This window comes from Atractosteus spatula, chromosome 10 (genome assembly GCF_055471065.1).
Source record: "Atractosteus spatula isolate fAtrSpa1 chromosome 10, fAtrSpa1.hap1, whole genome shotgun sequence".
In the NCBI taxonomy this organism is placed as follows: domain Eukaryota; kingdom Metazoa; phylum Chordata; class Actinopteri; order Semionotiformes; family Lepisosteidae; genus Atractosteus; species Atractosteus spatula.
In genome coordinates, this window is record NC_142715.1 from 30,354,739 (window position 1) to 30,373,610 (window position 18,872).

The 18,872-nt window shown below is 46.2% G+C and overlaps 1 protein-coding gene and 1 pseudogene across 2 annotated transcripts; one reads left to right on the plus strand and one right to left on the minus strand.

Moving 5' to 3' along the window:
- The first annotated feature begins 1,738 nt into the window (after positions 1-1,738).
- On the plus strand, positions 1,739-1,857 carry LOC148827882 (5S ribosomal RNA; annotated as a pseudogene).
- Positions 1,858-14,672: 12,815 nt separating this feature from the next.
- LOC148827883 (GTPase IMAP family member 6-like) lies at positions 14,673-17,518 on the minus strand. 2 transcript variants are annotated; one of them, XM_088926402.1, is made up of 2 exons: positions 17,480-17,518; positions 14,673-15,106 (listed from the first exon to the last, which is right to left on the minus strand). In XM_088926402.1, the coding sequence occupies exons 1-2, from the start codon at positions 17,508-17,510 to the stop codon at positions 14,877-14,879; spliced, it is 261 nt and encodes an 86-aa protein (XP_088782528.1). In that variant the 5' UTR covers positions 17,511-17,518; the 3' UTR covers positions 14,673-14,876. The 2 variants fall into 2 exon arrangements, with proteins under 2 accessions (XP_088782528.1, XP_088782529.1); XM_088926403.1 differs by lacking the exon at positions 17,480-17,518 and adding an exon at positions 15,756-15,813.
- Between the last annotated feature and the right edge of the window lie 1,354 nt (positions 17,519-18,872).

An 18,872-nucleotide genomic window follows, 5' to 3' on the forward strand; every position in this document is an offset into this window, starting at 1 on the left:
GTTGTGAGCGCTGCAGCTGTGCCGAGAGAACAGCACAGAAGGCAGCAGGCTCTGGAGAGCGGGTAAGAGACAAACCTTGTGGGCAGGCGAGCAGGCCCGTTTTTTGGAAATTGCTGAAAAGGCTCCGGTGTTTGTTCGTTGTGTGGCAGGCGCACGACGCGAGCTTGCGTAGCGATCTGCCGGTCTGGTGTTATGCAAATGATGCCAAATTGCGTCCCGGGACATACTGCGAATGCGCATTGGCGACTGCAGATGTGTTGGAAACGGCGCGCTCTCCAGAGCCTGCTGCCTTCTGTGCTGTTCTCTCGGCACCGCTGCAGCGCACACAACTCCTGCAGCGCGGGGAGAAAGTTTCCACGCTACGCTGCAGGGAAGGCTCGCTCCGTGCGCACACGTCCTTTCAATGCCAGTTTAACAAGTGCTCCGCATTAGCAGCGTCGGGGCTCCGGCGTGTCGCACCTCACCTCACCTCGCACAGCCCCCTCCTTGAATGTCTGGCGCTGGGCATGCCCCGCTCTCCTTCACCTTATCTTATCGCGTGTGACCACCGACAATGGCCACAATGCCGGGGAATGGCACCTGTAAAGTGTTAGTTGGGGCACAGGAACAGCCCGTCTCGTCTCGGGGGCCGGCTTCAAAGACAATACAGCAAACACAGCGGGGCGGGGGAAGTAGACGACACGACACATGCAGGTACATTCAGCTCCGGCGGGAACGTGTCATTTGTCGGTCTTTTCAAGTGCTGGGAGCCGAGTAATCCTTCGCTTGTATCGTATCTCCCCGGTGACTAGATCTCACCCTGCGACTCTCGACTGGGCTCACCCACGGCAGCCCAGCAGGTGTGAGCCTAGCCGGCACCTGGATGGGAGATTCCCCCCGGAAAAGCTCAGGTTGCTGCTGTTCCTGCAAGAGGTGTGACTGGGACCAGTAGGGAGCGCTCACCCTGCGGTCTGTGTGGCTTTCTTATGCCCCAGCATCCTGATGGCGACACTCTGCTGCACAAACAGGCGCCGTCCTTCGGGGGAGGCGTAAAACCGAGGTCCTGACCCTCCTTGGCCATTAAGAAATCCCAGGGTGTCTCTCAAAAAGACACGCCGGAGCTGTCACTCTGGTGTTAGTGTTCCCCTTTACCAATTAGTCGGGGTCTCCTCCTAATCTCCATCTCATATGTAACAATCAATGACGAGGCCCCCCTGTCCTGCAATATTGTACTTGTCTCCTTGCCGCTGGCTGGCGCCGTGAGATTTAGTACTCGTGCAAGAGACCGGGGGCAGAGCGCGAACACGGTCCCCTGCCCCCCACAAAGTGTGCGCTCCAGGTTCCCTCTCGGGGCTCTGCAACATAGCGGAAAGGCAGCGAGAAGGAGCCTCTTGCTCTGACGCCGCAAGGCCACAAGAGGGCGGCGGCGCCGCGCGCCCGGTTGATGTGTTGGACTGGTGCGCTTTATGTGCTGAAATAAACATGCGACAGCCCAGAAATGTTTTGAGTGCTGTGCATTGGAGGTTTTTGTCTTGTGAAGACTTGCCTTGTGCTCCTCCGTGCAGTTTGTTTGTTCTCCTCCAGTGCGGGACAAGCAAACACAAGGGAGCACATTCGCCAACGTCCAGGTACGCAATGCGATTTGGAAAGAAGCTCCTTTCCAAAGAGTTGCACATGAACGATCCTTCAGTCCCGCTCAGGGGGCACGGAGCCCCAGCCACACACAGCTTCAAGTAGCGAGTCAGGCGCCATGGTTTTCGCTTGTGGCCACACCACCCTGAATGTGCCCGATCTTGTCTGATCTTGGATGCTAAACAGGGTTGGGCCTGGTTAGTACTTGGATGGGAGACCGCCTGGGAATACCATGTGCTGTAAGTCTTTGCTCTCTCGGCCAGCAGGGGTCGCTGTTGGTACCGTAGGTTTTTGGAGGAAAACCTGGAGGATGGAAAGGTGATCTATAGCCTCATCTCTAGAGGTGTTTTGTTGCTATGGCATGTGTGTGACCCATATAAAAAAAAAACCCGTTTGTAAAACGAATATCGAAGCTGCCTCTAAATCTGCAAATGAAGATGAGTCGATAAACCACTTGTTTTTCGTATAACTATACATATGTAGCGGTGAGGCTTATTAATAAGACAGAATTAAGTGTTGCGAGCTTTCCCAAATGAGGCCCCATCTCTGTTCATCTCTGTGGTGCAGCCACAGAGAATCTATTCATGCAGGCTGATTTAAAGATGTTTTCTTTTGATAAGGGACAGCTCCCAAATGGGGATGCACTTAGCTAAGCCTGGCTATCATGATCAATGGTCATCCATTGGCGCCTATCTGTCTAGGGAGTGCCAGATGGACATCTGGACTGCATTCCTAAGTGTCAGGAGTAAGTGACTCATATCTCACCTTGATCAACCAATCAGGGACTGGTAGGGCCGAGTAACCCACGTGGGACTCTGATGCCCATGAAACTTTCAGCCAATCGACGAGCTGAAGTTCCTCTAGGTAAAAACAGGCAACACAGAGAGCCTGAGAGGTTCAGTAAGATTCAGAAGGTATTCTGGAGAGGATTCTGTGGACTATTCTAAAGGGCATCCAAAGGAGAATTCTAGGGCAGGACGGCCCAGGAGCAGAAGGCTCCCAAGGGCAGGACATTCTCGCAGCGCACCTCCTGACCATCCTGAGACTCAGCCCGGACAACCACGGAACGGCCAGTGTGTCCGAGTGCCAGAACTTTCCTTTGTTCTAAGAGTCTAGAGCGGAGGTTGCCAGAGAATAACCAGAGGATCCACCCGAGGTTAGCACCAGCAGCAGGCCTCATGAACAGGTCAGAACTGTGGAAAGCTGAATCACTATTCAGAACTAGCTCTTCATCAGGAACGAACCGGTCCTCTTCCTGACTTGCTGGGACCCACAGTCATCTTTTCTCCTGTGCACAAACTTTGCTAGTTAAAGCCAACACTAACTAGCCGGTCAGTGAGCATCAGCAGCGCACCGTCTTAAGCTGCACAGCACAGCCTGGCACACAGCTAGAGAGCGCGGATTGGACAGCAACAGCCTGCAACTGTTTCTTTAAGCCCGCAGGAGATCTGAATCCCCAGAGATTGGATGAGTATTCAACTTCAATGCATTACAGCTCGAGAATTCAATTGCTATCCCAACCAGTTGATATCAATTTAATTCCTAAGAGATATGTACTTGTTTTGAGTATCTAATGTAGAAGTTATAACCAAGTTCATTTATGAAACGGTCTTAATGAATGATATACTGAACGTATGTCCTCTTGATATGTGTAACACTTCGTAACTGATTGAATATATACCTTTTGTATTCTGATAACCCTCTCGATAAGATCTGTTAGGTTTATATGCATATTCTATGTATTAATAAATGTATCCTCGTGTATTAGTACCTGTGTGTGTGCGTTGTTTGAGTTATGTTGCATGGTTGGATTCTAAAGCCATCAAAAGAATTAACTTTGTGATTTACTGCTACAATTAATAATTGTCACAGTAAATGCCCAAACCCTACAGAACTGGTGCCTTCAGAGAGCCACTACATTTACATTTTGGCTATGGCAACGTTACATATTTGGCGTCCCTGGGCCGGCTATGATTACATATGTAATACGGCTCTAAACATAATTTCTCTTAACACCAGAGATATCAATGACAGAGTTAAATGCAGTCTGTCTTTGATTACCTTCAGCAGAGAGAGGGAGATGTGTTGATGTTGCAGGTGTGTCCTTTAGCCTATCAAGAGAGGTATAAAAGCTTTGAAGATAGGTGGGATAAAGGGCCTTCTGTTTGGTCAGGGGACAATAACAACAGAGCCTCTGGCATGGCCATTCTTTTCAAAGGATGGGCATTCAAATTGAAAAGTATTCAGAGGGTCATAGATGGCAGGTTGCTTTGTGTGGCTGTCGAATGGGGGACCGTTAACCTGCGTCTAATCAATGTGTATTGTCCTACTGATGTGGGAGGAATGGTGGAGCTACTCAAGGCACTCTCCCCCCTATTGTTATGTAGCACAGACGTGATAGTGGGAGGGGATTTTAATTGTATCTTAGAGCACACAGAGAGGCAGTGTAGCTCTCTGATAAAACTGGATTCCAGCTCACTGGCCCTGCAAAACTTAGTTCAAGACTTTAAACTCTCAGACACATATAGATGTATATATCCCACAACAGCAGGATATACATGGTCAGGGAGGAATAGCAGCTCCAGAATTGACTATTGCTTTGTCTCAGAGAGAGTGAAAGTTGTTGGGGTCACTCTTCAGCCTGTCTTCTTCTCAGATCATCAGGCTTTAGGGTGTAGAGTGGAACTCCAGGGCGGGACTGTCTTTGGCCCAGGCCTCTGGAAACTCAACACAAAGCTGCTAGAGAACGAGGGGGTAGTATCCCGCTACAAGGAGAAACTATCACAGTGGCTGTCCTTGCAGTGTCTGTACGGGTCAGTAGGAGAGTGGTGGGAGGAGGTGAAGGTGAGGACAAAGGCCTTTTTCATGGTGAGGGAAGGAAGGCTGCTGCCAGATGGAGAGGAGTGCTAGCCAGGAAAATAGCCAGCTACAGGTTGGCTATTTATCAGTCTTATTGCCTGGAGGTAGAAGCTGTTCCGTAATCTGTTGGACTTGGACCAAATGCTTTGGTACAGTTTACCGGACGGTAGGAGGGAAAATAGTTTGTAAGTTGGATGACTGGAGTCCTTGATAATGGACCTGGCCTTTTTCAGACATCTAGCTGTGTAGATCTCCGGGATGCTTGGTAGCTCACAGCTAGTGATAAACTGCGCTGACTTCACCACCCTCTGCAATACTTTGCGATCCTGGGCGGAACAGTTCCCATACCAGGCAGTGATGCAACCAGTCAGGATGCTCTCAATAGTGCGCCTGTAGAAGTTGGCCTGAATATTTGATGGCATGCCGAACTTCTTTAGCCTGCGGAGAAAGAACAGGCGCTGCCGTGCTGTCTTGACCACGGTGTTGGTGTGGTGGGTCCAGGTTAAATCCTCTGAGATGTTAACTCCCAGGAACTTAAAGCTGCTGACCCTCTCCACTGCAGTCCCATTGATGTAAATAGGTGTGTGGGCTCCTCCCTGATGTTTCCTATAGTCCACAATCATCTCCTTACTGATGTTAACAGAGAGGTTATTCTCCTGGCAACATACTGCCAGGGTTTCAACCTCCTCCCTGTACGCAGACTCCTCACCATCTGAGATCAGGCCAATGACTGTTGTATCGTCTGCAAACTTGATGATGGAGTTTGAGTTATGCCTGGCGACACAATCATGGGTAAATAAGGAGTAGAGGACAGGACTAAGCACGCAGTCTTGGGGGGCTCCAGTGTTTAGAGTCAGGGTAGAGGATATGTTGGTGCCCACCTTCACCACCTGCGGACGTTCCGTCAAGAAGTCCAGGATCCAATTACAGAGGGAGGTGTTCAGTCCCAGGTCCTGGAGCTTGATGACGAGCTTTGAGGGCACTATGGTATTGAATGCTGAGCTGAAATCAACAAACAGCATTCAAACAGCAGTGGCAATAGCATCTTCTGTTGACCTGTTATGGCGATATGCAAATTGCAGTGGGTCTAGGGTGTCAGGCAGTGAGGAGGTGATGTATGCTTTGACCAACCGCTCTAAGCACTTCATGATAACTGATGTGAGTGCAACAGGGCAGTAGTCATTTAGGCAGCTGACTCTGGATTTTTTAGGAACAGGGACAATGGTGGTTTTCTTAAAGCAGGAAGGAACTATATACTGAGCTGATTAAAAATGTACGAGAAGACATCTGCCAGCTGGTCTGCACATGCCTTCAGAACGCAGCCAGGGATAGCATCAGGGCCAGGAGTCTTGTGTGGATTGGTCTTTTTAAAAACTTTACACACATCCGCTCTGGATATGATCAGTGGGTTTCCATCTTGGATTTCTGGAATCTTCTTGACTGGATCTGTGTTACTGCCTCAAACCGAGCATAGAATGAATCTAGCTCATCAGGAAGAGAGGCAGACTGTTGTGCGATATAGCTGGGTTGTGTTTTGTAGTCTGTAATGGTGCGTATACCACTCCACATGTTCCATGTGTTGCAGCCGTGATATGACTCTAATTTTACTCTATAGTTGTATTTAGCTATTTTGATAGCTTTCCTGAGGTCGTATCTGGATTTTTTGTATTTATCCATATTGCTAGAATTGAAAGCAGCTGTCCTAGCTTTCAGTTTGGCACGTATCTCACCATTTACCCACGGTTTCTGATTTGGATATGTACGAACAGTAATCCTGGGAACCACGTCTTCAATGCATTTACTGATGTAGCCAGTAACATAGTCCATATACAGATTGATATTATTTCCGGCAGCTTCGCGGAAGATCTGCCAGTCAGTGGTGGCAAAACAGTGATTTAATATAAAATCTGATTCATCCGACCAACGTTGAATGGTTCTTAACGCTGGCCTCTCCTGTTTAAGCTTCTGCTTGTAAACGGGAAGTAGCAGAATGGAGGTGTGATCGGATTTGCCAAAAGGAGGTCGGGGGAGGGCTTTGTAACCATCCGGGAAGTTTCCTGATGTTCTTGATGTCCTGTTGGAAAGCAAGCCTTGCTCTCAGTTCATCCAGTTTATTGTCCATTAGCAATAGCAAGAAGTATACTCGGGAGCTGGGCACGATTGCTGCGCTGCCTCAGTATTACCAGAACGCCTGCCCATGTACCCCTCTTCCTACGACACCATCTTCTTCCCAGTACAGGTACAGGTGAGACACCACAGTCCAGATAGTCTGCAGTAATTATTGGTGTAGCTTTAACTCCGCCAATATTCGGTCTTATGTCTATAAGTGTTGTCGGTCATATCTAATCACTGAGCAAACAGTATGTGCAGTTAGCAGTATGAAAAACAACAAAAAATAAAGAAATAGACAAGGATGAGATTGGAGCTCGCAGGACGGCAGCCTTCCTAGTCGGCGCCATTTAAAAATAGTTGTACTTTTACAATTAAAAGTACTTATGCAATTATACACTTATAAGTACTTATACAAAAGTATTCCTTCTTCCATTTTAATTTTTGAGGTAAAATTTATTTTTTCGCTTATTAAATAACTCAGAAATGTAAATTAAAGTATGAGAATTGGTTACTGGAATCTGGTTACACCACATATGTATTGGATTAGTTAATTTTGTCTACGTGAGTCCTTTTTTGACAAGTATTTTATTGTTTTCTAAACCAAGAAAAATAATGTATGCATCTACTACATATTAAAGTATTGTTCCAGAACATGTTGCCTGTTGGTTTTATGTGAGAATAATTCATGTAAAGGGAAAATACAGAACTTCCAATCTCCTCCCACGTTCCTCCAGAATCTTCCCCCACAAAAAGGAGAAAAACTGAAGGAGAAAGAGACAGGAGAGACACGAGGAAGAGAAAAATACTGATCACACCAAACAGGCTCTAGGAAGCATAAAACAAGAGGTAGATCAGTCCCGTCAGGTATCATCTGAGTACCCAGCTAGCAACAGATTAAGGTTTAAGGTGTACCTAATAAAGTGACAGGCTGGGCAATTTTAGGAATAGGAATAATGATGGATTTCTTCCACAGAGAGGGAATGATCTGTAAGTTAAGAACATCTGGAAGAGAAAACGAAAAATATTGCAGAGCTGATCTGCACAAGATTGTAGGACCCTAGCACACACATTATATGTACCTGCACTTTTCCTAATATTGATTTTCCTAAAAAGTCTACGTACCTCTGCTGTGTCAATTTTAAAGAAAACCTCTCCAGATACAGGGTGAATATCACTATGAGCTGAGTTGGTTGTAGATTTCAACTCAAAGCGGGTATAAAACACATTCAGATCATTGGCCAGCTGTTGCCCATCCGTACCATTTAACAGAAGTACAGTGCTGCCACTACACTACACTACAATGAGGGATATTGGCCATGCTTTTAATGCCCTGCCATGCCATCCTGGTGTCACCTGTTGTCATGGTGTTCTCTATTTTTACCCTATACTGTTCCTTAGCTTTCCTGATCTCCCTCTTCACCTCTCTCTGCACTTCCTTCCTGAGCTCTCGAGAAAGAAAGGCACTGCAGAGAATGGTGAATGTGGCCCAGAAGATCATTGGCTGTGGTCTCACTGAGATTAAACAGTTCTATGTGGACCACTGCCATGGTAGAATTCTGGCCATCACAGAGGACAGTCACCACCCCGTGCATGAGCTCTTCACCCCACTACCCTCAGGCAAGAGACACATGAGCATATGGACACTGACCACTAGATTCCTCAATAGCTTCTATCCACAAGCAGTGCGATTGGCGAACACATTTAGCCATGCCCCTCGGACCACACCTACACCCTCTACCTCATTATGATTTCTTATTTATTGCACATCTCCAGTCATTTTTTACACTTCTGCATTGTTTACATTCAAACTGTTGACTTGTACATTGTCTACTGTTTGTTTGTATATTGTCTTGATGCACTGTCTGCACTTTGTGTTTTACACTTTTTTTAACAATCGAGAGACTTTCTGTAAGTAAGAATTCCATTGTACCAGTACATGTACCGGTTACATATGGCAATAAACTTCAAGTTTAAGTTCAAGTTCAAGCTGGGTGTCCTCCTGAGAAAAAGCTTGTTTCTTTTTTAGGAGGACATAATTAACGCTTCTGATGTGTTTTTAAACACGTCCCGTTGCGTGCAGTCCGAGTCCTTTTACTCTCAGGTTTGATCCTCTTGAACAGCAGCTGGGAGATCGGCCTGAGAAGCACAGTGTTGTGGTCGGAGTTGCCCAGCGGGGGTCTTGCGAGGGACGAGTAGGCATGACATTTTCATCATCTCTCTGTCCCAGTACAAAAATGATAGTACGAGGAACATGACGTGTTCATTCCAAGTAAAATGAATAAACGTGGCAAGACCTCAGAGCCCTGTGCTATTAAATACTTCGTCTTTCCAGGCACAAAATACTCCGCAGGTAAGCGAATATTCATCAGTTGACATAATAAAATTAAAGCTTTATGTCAGCACAGCATAGCTAGAATACAAATACATCTAAAATAGCCTAATGAAATATTATTTTTGCATAAAATAATTAGTTTTAAAACTGTTTAAACTTAATTAAATCTAGTAAACTCCTAAATATTTGTACTCCCTGGCAAAATCACTGCGCTTTGAGAGCTCAGAACACTAAATGTTTCCAAAAATGGGTTCCAGTGCAAAACGAAATTAACTGGTTTGAACTGATCGGACCCCAACGGTCTACATCTGTTTGACCCTGTAAATGACGGTCTGTCGTTTAACACTGATGATCAATACCTGTGTCGCCATCCTGCTCATACTGAAGGCTCAGGGCTCAGCTGTCACAGACGTCCAAAGGGACAAACCGTGGAGAGCAGGAGAGCGGAAAAAGACCCATATGCGTAGCGGCGAGACGGGGAAAAGGCCCGGGCTTGTTAGTGCAAAGAGTTCTGGAGTTTCGTATAGAAACTATGCCCTCAGGGAGCGGACGTGGGGCGACCTGGTGCTAGGCGGGTCTCAGGACATCCGAACGTCAATGCTGAGCGAGGCCAGAGTGCAAGACCCGGAAATATATAGCCCAAGGGAAAGAGAGGGACCGGAAGGACAGCAGGCAGGAAACTAGGGACAGGACAGAGAAGGAGCGCCCTCTGGCTGCAGAGGGCGTGACATCAGCTGGACAGTCCAGATCTCCGGGCAGCTACAGTCTCACCACACGCTGCTCAGTCTGTTGAGAAAACACAGCCGATTGCTGATGCTTCCTGTTTCCTCCTGATTAGCAATCACCATTTGGCATTGTCTTCTCACAGGCTTTGTTCAGAGGGTCATATTTAAAAAACGGTACAGTAAAATTTCTTGTACATCAGGACTTTCAGAGTCAGATTTTGAGACTTTTAATGATCAGAAAGCAAGGTCGTGGTAAATATGCAGAAAGTGCCAGTGAATTCACGTTTTGCCTTTGTCTCATTTACTCGTTGTCTAACATGCCAGTTTGTGTTATTGTGAGTTTTGAAAATCAGTTTTCGATTTTCTGAAATGTGTTTCATACAAAATTGCAATTTTTACCTACATGTTCCCCTTTACTGAGGATACACCTGGGGGCACAGAGGCGTCTCCCAGATGGGAGAAGTGTGAATTCACAATGGGTGAGACACACACTTGTGAGAGACAGTAATCCATCCGGATTAGTACAATTAAAAAGGACTGGAGAGAGCCATCTACAGGCGAAAGGCGACATCACATCACAGCAGCAGCATGTGAATAACTAAAGTAAAGGGTTAATTGAAGAAGCTTTCATAAGCGTGGAGTGAAAATCCTGTAATTCAATTCAATTTTTCGATTCAAGGTGCTTTATTAGCATGACTGATGGGTAAAAGCAGTATTGCCAAAGCAAATAAAAATAATAAAATTAACATGGAACGAAACATAAAATAGAAGTAAAATAAAATCTACAGACATATTACAGACATTTACAACAGGGACATATTATAAAATATTTACATATACTGTAGACAGATGGAGCATTATTGGGAGACAGACTCACTGTTCCTCAGGCTGTGACAGGAGATCACATACTGGGCTGCCAGTTCAACTGAGTTCCCTCCTCCCTCTCCCAGTAGGATTGGGACCCGTTGTGATTCTGGCAGGTGTGGGAACTCTGGGATTAGATTTCTGAATTTAGGGAAGAATGTTTCTCTAATCCCAGAGTATCTGTCACAGTGCAGTAGGAAGTGCACCTCTGTCTCTGTTTCTCCCCGCTGGCAGTGGGAGCACAGCCTGTCCTCTCTGGGCAGCCAGGTCTGCCTGTGTCGCCCAGTTTCTATGGCCAGGTTGTGGTCACTGAGCCTGTACTTCATCAGGGTCTGTTTCTGTTTGTTATTTTTTATTTTGGTCAAATATTCAGCTAGTGTGTATTGTCTGTTTAGGGTTCTGTAGCATTCCAGTTTATGTTGTGTTTGTGTGTGTGTTTCCCAGTGTGTGAGATATTGCTGTTTGATCTGTGCTGTGATATGCTTGGGTCTGAGTTGTGGTGCTCTAGCAGTGCTGTCCTGAGGCTGGCTGGTGTCGGTGTGGCTCAGGTCAGTGAGCCTCAGGACCAGCCGGCTCAGGGGGCTCTGTTTTGGGCTCAGCTCTTGGCTCAGCAGGGCTTTGTGGTGGTAGGAATTTTGGTCGCTGTTTTTTAGGTGTAGCCAATACTTTAATACTCTTTTCTGTATGTTTATCAATAGTGGGTACTGGCCTAATTTGGCCCTGCACCTGTTATTAGGTGTTTTTCTCTGCACACGGAGGATGTTTCTACAGATCTCCATGTGCAGAGTTTCTGTGGGGTGTTTGTCCCATTGAGTGTACTCCTGGTCTGTGAGAGGACCCCACACTTCACTGCCGTATAGGGCAATGGGTTGGATTACACTCTGAAATATTTGAGTCAGATTCTTGTTGGTGGGTTTATGTTGAAGAGCCTCCTTCTTATTGCGTAGAATGCCCTGAGTGCCTTCTCCCTCAGTGCCTTCACTGCCAGGTCAAAACTCCCGGAAGAGCTGATGGTGAGACCGAGATATGTGTAGCTGGATGTGTGCTCCAATGTGTTGTTGTTGAGTATGAATTTGCACCTGTTTCCCTGAGGTCTGGCTTTCTTCTGGAAAATCATAACTCTGGTCTTGCCAGATTGACTGGCAGTGCCCAGGTCTGACAGTACTGCTCCAGCAGTGCCAGGTTCTGCTGCAGCCCCTGTTCTGTGGGCGACAGCAGGACCAGGTCATCTGCATAGAGCAGGAACTTGATTTCTGTGTCGTGTAGTGTGAGACCAGGAGCTGCAGACTTTTCCAACATTCCTGCTAATTCCTTGATATAGATATTGAACAGTGTTGGGCTCAGGCTGCAGCCCTGTCTCACCCCACGGCCTTGGGTGAAGAATTTGGTCCTTTTGTTTCCAATTTTCACTGCACATTTGCTCTCTGAATACATTGATTTAATTATGTCGTACACTTTGCCCTCTATGCCACTTTGGAGTAGTTTATAAAACAATCTTTCATGCCAAATCGAGTCAAATGCTTTTTTGAAATCGATAAAGCAGGCAAAAATTTTTCCTTTGTGTTTTTGGTGGACATGTTTGTCTATCAGTGTGTGTAGGTTGTAAATGTGATCAGATGTGCGGTGATCTGGTAAGAAGCCAATCTGCCTCTTGCTCAGGACATTGTGGTCGGTAAGGAAGGCCAGTATTCGTGTATTTAGGATACTGCAGAATACCTTCCCCAGGTTACTGTTCACACAGATGCCCCGGTAGTTGTATCTCTGTATCTCTGCTTCTCACCTCAGCGTCTCAGTCTCAGTGTTTCCTCCTTTAGTTTTAATCACATGCTCTTCGGCACTAACCAAATACATATCTATATGTGCTTTATCTGTGCTTTATCTTTATCTATATGTGCTCATGACTCTGTGAAAAACATAACGCAATTTACCAACATGTACAGGACATTTGGGAAGAAAATAGTTCGCCAGCTGAAGCTCTACTTCCCAGTAAAAATGTTCTCTGCTGTAGGTCTTAATGGGACAGTTTCTAAAACTCCTCAGGACCGGAGGACACAGCTGAGAGAGATATATAACATTATTATTATTATTATTATTATTATTATTATTATCAGTACAGAAGCACCACATTGTAAACCAGTTTAAACTGGGACTGGGTACAACCTGGATCAAGACAAGAACTGAGAGATTCATCAAGCAGTTTCAGGGCTCTCTCCCACTGGTGTCCTTTTCTATCTCTCTGTCCTGTTTCCTAAAAAAGCCCACTAATACCCCGTGTAGGAAAGAAGACTCGCTCGTCACTCCTATTCTGTCCCGGTGTCGCAGTAACTGGGACTGAAGCAGACGGAGAGGAGACGCGCACTTCCAGAACTTTCCTTCCCGCTCGGTTATTCCAGCTGAGCCCCAGACGGACTTCCCACACAAACAGCCCGTTTCTCTCGGAAACACCAGCAGCCCACAACACCCACAACACAGGAAGCGTTTTTACCAGCTGCGCCGCCACACGGACACCAGGACTCCCCTCGTCTGCAGAAACACCAGGGAAGAGCCTCCGCCATCCCTCCCAGCCCACAGGAGATTCCCGCTGGAAGGAGCTGGCGGGGGATTCCCAGTCATTCCTGTGATTTCCAGGAAAGAAGCGGCTCCTCACCTGGGAATAAAACAGCACAGAGAGGAGCTTGAGCGCTCAAATTCGGAGCGTCGCTTAGCAACCGGCGCAGCAGAAGTATCCGGAGGACGAGCCAGAAGTGGGTTTTGGCGCCAGTTTTGCTCTTTTATTATCAGCTCATGAGAATAAAGTCAACATAAAAGTCAATTTCTCTCCCTTATCTGTGGAAGTTGTTTTCGCCAGGGAGTAAAAAAAACACACACACACAAACGCGCTATGGTATCTCGCTGTTTCAGCTTTCGATCTCAAAATTAGGAGATATAAAGTCTTAATTACAGGAAATAAAGTCGTAATTCTGAGGTTTTTACGTCGCAATTGCGAGATATAAACTCATAATTTTGAGATACAATGTCGCAATTGCGAGAAATAAAGTGATACTTTTGAAATCATAAATGAATCTGTACTGTTATAGACTGTACTGAGTCCTGTCTGTATGATACCCATCAAAACAAGCACACAGTGTATATAAATGAGATATAAATGAGTCTGTACTGTTATAGACTGTAATGAGTCCTGTCTCTAGGATACCCATCACAAGAAGCACACAGTATAAACGCATGTGTGGCTCATCTAACACAAAGCAAAAGGCAGAGTAGACAAAAAGTTATAAAAGGTTGTGTGTCCAATAAGAGTCTGTACAGATGCATACAGGGGCACAGCGGACTTCTTCTACTCTTAAAAATATACTAATTGCCACTAGAGGGCGCGCAAAGCCCGAGAATAACGCTCTGTCCTCGCCCTTCTGAGAGCCATGTGGGAGCGCGGTCCCATTACAATGACCAGCAGCTCCCTGATTACAAATCCTCACGCAGCTGCTCAGTGTTCTCTTGCAGGACTTCTCTTCAAGACTAAAGCGCACTATTCCCTCTAAGAGGAAATATTGCTCCCATTAAAGAGCCATGTTTTTCTTCAGAAAGGCACTACAGAGAGACCCCTAGACTGACCCTCTGTCTCCCACAGAAGAGATAGAGACTAGAGTCAGCTGTCGACCAGACTGCGTTCCCTACTGACAGACCAGAACCTTGTCACACTTTCTAGAGCAGCTTTATTTCTCACTGCTCTGTTCCTGGTCAATTCTGTAATAATCCTGTTGTGTGTCACACTGTATCTCCCTGACATCTTTCTGTGAATCTCTGCCTCTCTGGCCTTTTCCTCATATTGCTGCCTGAGTTCCTCCATTTCTTTAATGTATCTCTCCACAGTCTCTCTCTGTCTCTCCACAGTCTTTCTGTGTCTCTACAGTCTCTCTCAGCTCCAGTCTCTCTGTGTCTCTCCACAGTCTCTCTCAGCTCCTCTGTCAACTCAGTGCAATTCAAGGTGCTTCATTGCCATGACCGATTAGTACAATTAGTGTTGCCAAAGCAAAACAAACACAATTAATATAAAACAAAAATATACAGACATTTACAATAAAGACATAATCATAAAATATTTACATATAAACATATGGAGCAAAATTGGAGACAGGCTCACTGTTCCTCAGGCTGTGACAGGAGATCACATACTGGGCTGCCAGTTCAACTGAGTTCCCTCCTCCCTCTCCCAGTAGGATTGGGACCTGTTGTGATTCTGGCATGTGTGGGAATTCTAGGATTAGATGTGTAAATTTGGGGAAGAATGTTTTTCTAATCCCAGAATATTTATCTCAATGCAGTCTCTCTGTGTTCCTTTTCTGTGTCTCTCAGTTCCTCAATCTCTGTCCTGTGGTCTAGTTTGGAGTATCCACCACAGTCACCCGTCTCCCGGACACTTGTCCTGTCCTCTTCCGGCTCTCCTGAGTGACTGCGGAGCTGCTGGCTTCAGAGGGAAACTCCTCTGAGCCCAGGATGGTGTTTCCTGCTGCGCTCTTCCCAGCACCAGTCCTGCCCAGCAGCACCAGTCTCAGCTCAGAGGGGCGGGGCTGGAGTCTGGGTTCAACTGCAGGGTCTCCTTCGCTCACTGCAACAGAAGGAGAGACAGGAGCATCAGGGAGGTTACACATGAGAAGAGATTAATATTAATTGATGGCCCTCTGTTCATTCAGACTGCTGCTCCTGTTCTGAGCTCTTCTGTCAGTAACCTCAGTCAGATACACTCATATTATTTTAGACTCTTAAGCTCCAGATCAAAACATAGAAAGGAATCATTTACATGTCACTTAACAGAAAACAGCAGTCAGCTCTGTGTGTTCAGGTATTGGACTTCAAGCAACAGCAGATATCCTATGATTCTGTAATGAATCTTTCACACTGAGTTCAGACTGATGAACAGGAACAGCTCTTGTTAGGGTTTCTAATGATTTGCTGATGGGCTCTTTCATCCATTCCTGTCCTGCCAGACTTCAGAGCTGCCTTTGACACTGCTGGCCAAAGTCTCGAGGAGTAGATTATAAAGGTTGTTGGTGTGACTGAACTGCTCTGTGATGGATTAAATCTAATCTCACTGATAGAAAACAAATTAAGTTGGTAGATATCAGTGTGTCAGTAATACAGTATAGAGTGGAGCACACTATTATTTTAATTCCTAATAGGACACAAAATGGTTGAATCTCTCAGTTTGATGAGCAGTAAGATCAGTGACTCAGTAATACAGCATCAATCACACTCACTGTTGGGAGGCTCGCCCATACTGATCTTCCTCCTCCTGACAGGCAATCTGGGCTCTTCTGTTTCTTGTTCCTTAAGTCTGATCCTTCCTGCTGTCTCTCTGTATATCTCAGTAGTGAAGTACAGCCCACAGTTTCCTGCTACCATGTCCTCTATCTTCTCCAGCAGCTCTTTGACCTGAGTGCGGTCGCCCCTGTTCTTGTTGTTAAGAACATGATACCTGTTCCCACATTTCTCCACCAGACACTGGAAATCCTTCCCTCCTCTCTCAATGTGCTGATCAATGGTTGTGTGTGTCAGTGTGTCCCCACAGGAGAACAGCACTATTGTGTGTCTCCACACTCTCTCACTGAGAAGCTCCAGATGTTCCTTCACTGATCTCCAGTCTGTGTCTGAGTGCAGATCAATCACCAGAAGGAGAGTGTGGGGTCCTGGGGGACACATGGACAACATTTTCACAATTTCCTGTCTGATCTGCTGTGGATCATTCCTCATCAGCCACACATCCCAGTCTGGAGTGTCGACCACAGTGATCTGCCTCCCAGCTACTTCACTCTGACACACACTCCTTAGTTACTCTCCAAATCTCAAACTCCTCTCTGCCCAGGATGGTGTCTCCTGCTGAGCTCTTCCCAAACTCTTCCTCCCCCAGCAGCACGATTCTGATCTCTGAGAGACACTGTGGTGCCTCATGGGAATCAGCCTGTCAATCTGTACATGATCTGTACAGTTAAAGGACAGTCAAGCATGTTTAAACTGTACAACAATTAATTGTATTCAAAGCACAACTTTCTCCAAAAGATATCATTGCTCTGAAATGAGTTTGGAGAAAATAAACATTATGGGATGAATGGAATAAACTATGCTGACAGGCTTGAGGAACTGAGTCTCTCTAGTCCGAAGGGAGTGTCCCACACTGACATACTGAAGGTACCACTATACATACAAGCTGGAACAAAGACAAATGAACACTAATATTTAAAATCAAGAGCAGGAGGCTCTACACAGATAGGGGTGGGAGAGAGGAAAAAGCTGCCCAGCCATGTTGTTGAAGCTAATACCCTGGCTTCTCTCCAGACACAGCTGGATGAGCTCCTCCAGTCAGTACAGGAGGCTCTACTGTACACAGAGGGTGGTGGAGGTGGGGAACAAGCCTCCTAGACCTGTTGTTGAAGCCGATACCCTGGCTTCTCTCCAGACACAGCTGGATGAGCTCCTCCAGTCAGGACAGGAGAAACAGCTGCAAGAGAACCTGGAATTACTACTAATTATGGGCCAAATACATTTCTCTGTTGTTCATCTGTACTTATTCCTCTCTGGTATTATCAACTGTACAATAAAAACTGGCCTCTGAGCAACAAACAGGAAACATTCATATCTGAGCGTCTGAGCATCATGAATACGAATGGTGTGAATCCAATACCATCAGCAAACAGTCAGGTTTTACATCAATCATTTTACCTTAAATAAACACCTTATTGAAATATTTAGTAAATTCCAAACAGCTTAAGTTTTACAGTACCGATCACCGATCCCCAACAAGAGAAAGTGACAGTAACTCAGCTCCTGTCTCTCTCCTAGTTCAGACCCTGTGTGTTTGACAGACAGAACAAACTCTCAGCAGACAGGAAGAACCTTCTCCACCTGCTGCTGTGCTGTGTGACAGAGAAGAGACCCTCAGTGACTCCCTTACCGACACTCTCACAGTTAAAACGAGAAAACTCACCAGGGCTGAGCGCTGAGCTCTCAGACGCCATCTCTCTCTCTCCTTCTCTTCCTGTTGATGTGGGGTGGTGGGTTTCCTGTCCTCGCTGTGACACTGCTCTGGCGCCACCTAGATTTATAAAGTTAGTTACCAACTGAACAGGTTAATCAGTAAGACCAAAAGAAATCACCAGAATACCCAGGTCAACTCTTCCCAGCATCCTTGGACACTGCGGTCCACACCCCTACTCCTACACATAGTGTCCTGGGATCTGTATTGACCAGCAGTCAGGACACTGGGGTCCACACCCCTGCTCTCACACACAGTGACCCGGAATCTGTACAGACCAGCAGTTGGGACACTGGGGTCACACCCCTGCTCTCACACACAGTGTCCCGGGATCTTTACTGACCAGCAGTGGGGACACTGGGGTCCACACCCCTGCTCTCACACACAGTGTCCCGGGATCTGTACTGACCAGCAGTCAGGACACTGGGGTCCACACCCCTACTCTCACACACAGTGTCCTGGGATCTGTACTGACCAGCAGTCAGGACACTGGGGTCCACACCCCTACGCTCACAGATAGTGTCCTGGGATTGAAGTGTGAGCCTGGTCAGTACCTGGATGGGAGACTCCTAGGAAACACTAAGGTTGCTGCTGGAAGAGGTGTTAGTGGGGCCAGCAGGGGGCACTCACCCTGCGGTCTGTGTGGGTCTTAATGCCCCAGTATAGTGACGGGGACACTAGATTGTAAAAAGGCGCCATAAAATTTTTTTATTATCATCCTGTACTTCCTTTACTCTGAGGACAGACATGTCAAAAAAGGGGAACTTTAACACTTTTCTCATATTTCCGGGTTAGAATGATTCAGCGTTGATTTGGTGAATTTCAAACCACAATAAAAGTAAAATGGACACAGTAACATGAAAACCTCAGTGTTCATCAAAACAATACACAAATTTCCAGGTCTGCGCAGCGCCATGTTCTGTGATTCAGAACGAGGCAACAAAACGTCCAGTGAGGTGAAGCAGCCCAATTACACTGTAAACAAGCCGGCTTGTGAAAACATCTCCTTTAATCCAATAGAAATAATGCTCTCGTCTTCCAGACGGTTTTACTGACAAACGCTACTTACTCTCCATGCCGATCATGTTGGAACATTTCTACAGTGAAATGTCTGCAGAAAAACCTGTAATAATTCACTTGTACATCAGTCATTATAGAGACTAGTGAGCAGGAAGGGCCGCATCACATCAGCATTCGTGGGAACTGGAATGGGAGTTTGTGACAACATGGCGAATGACAGTACTTCCACAAAGTCCAAGTTATTGTGCTTCATTTCAAAATATGTAGATTTTTTCTATATGATCCATGGATTTATTTTGTTACTGAGATTTCATGTCCAGCGATA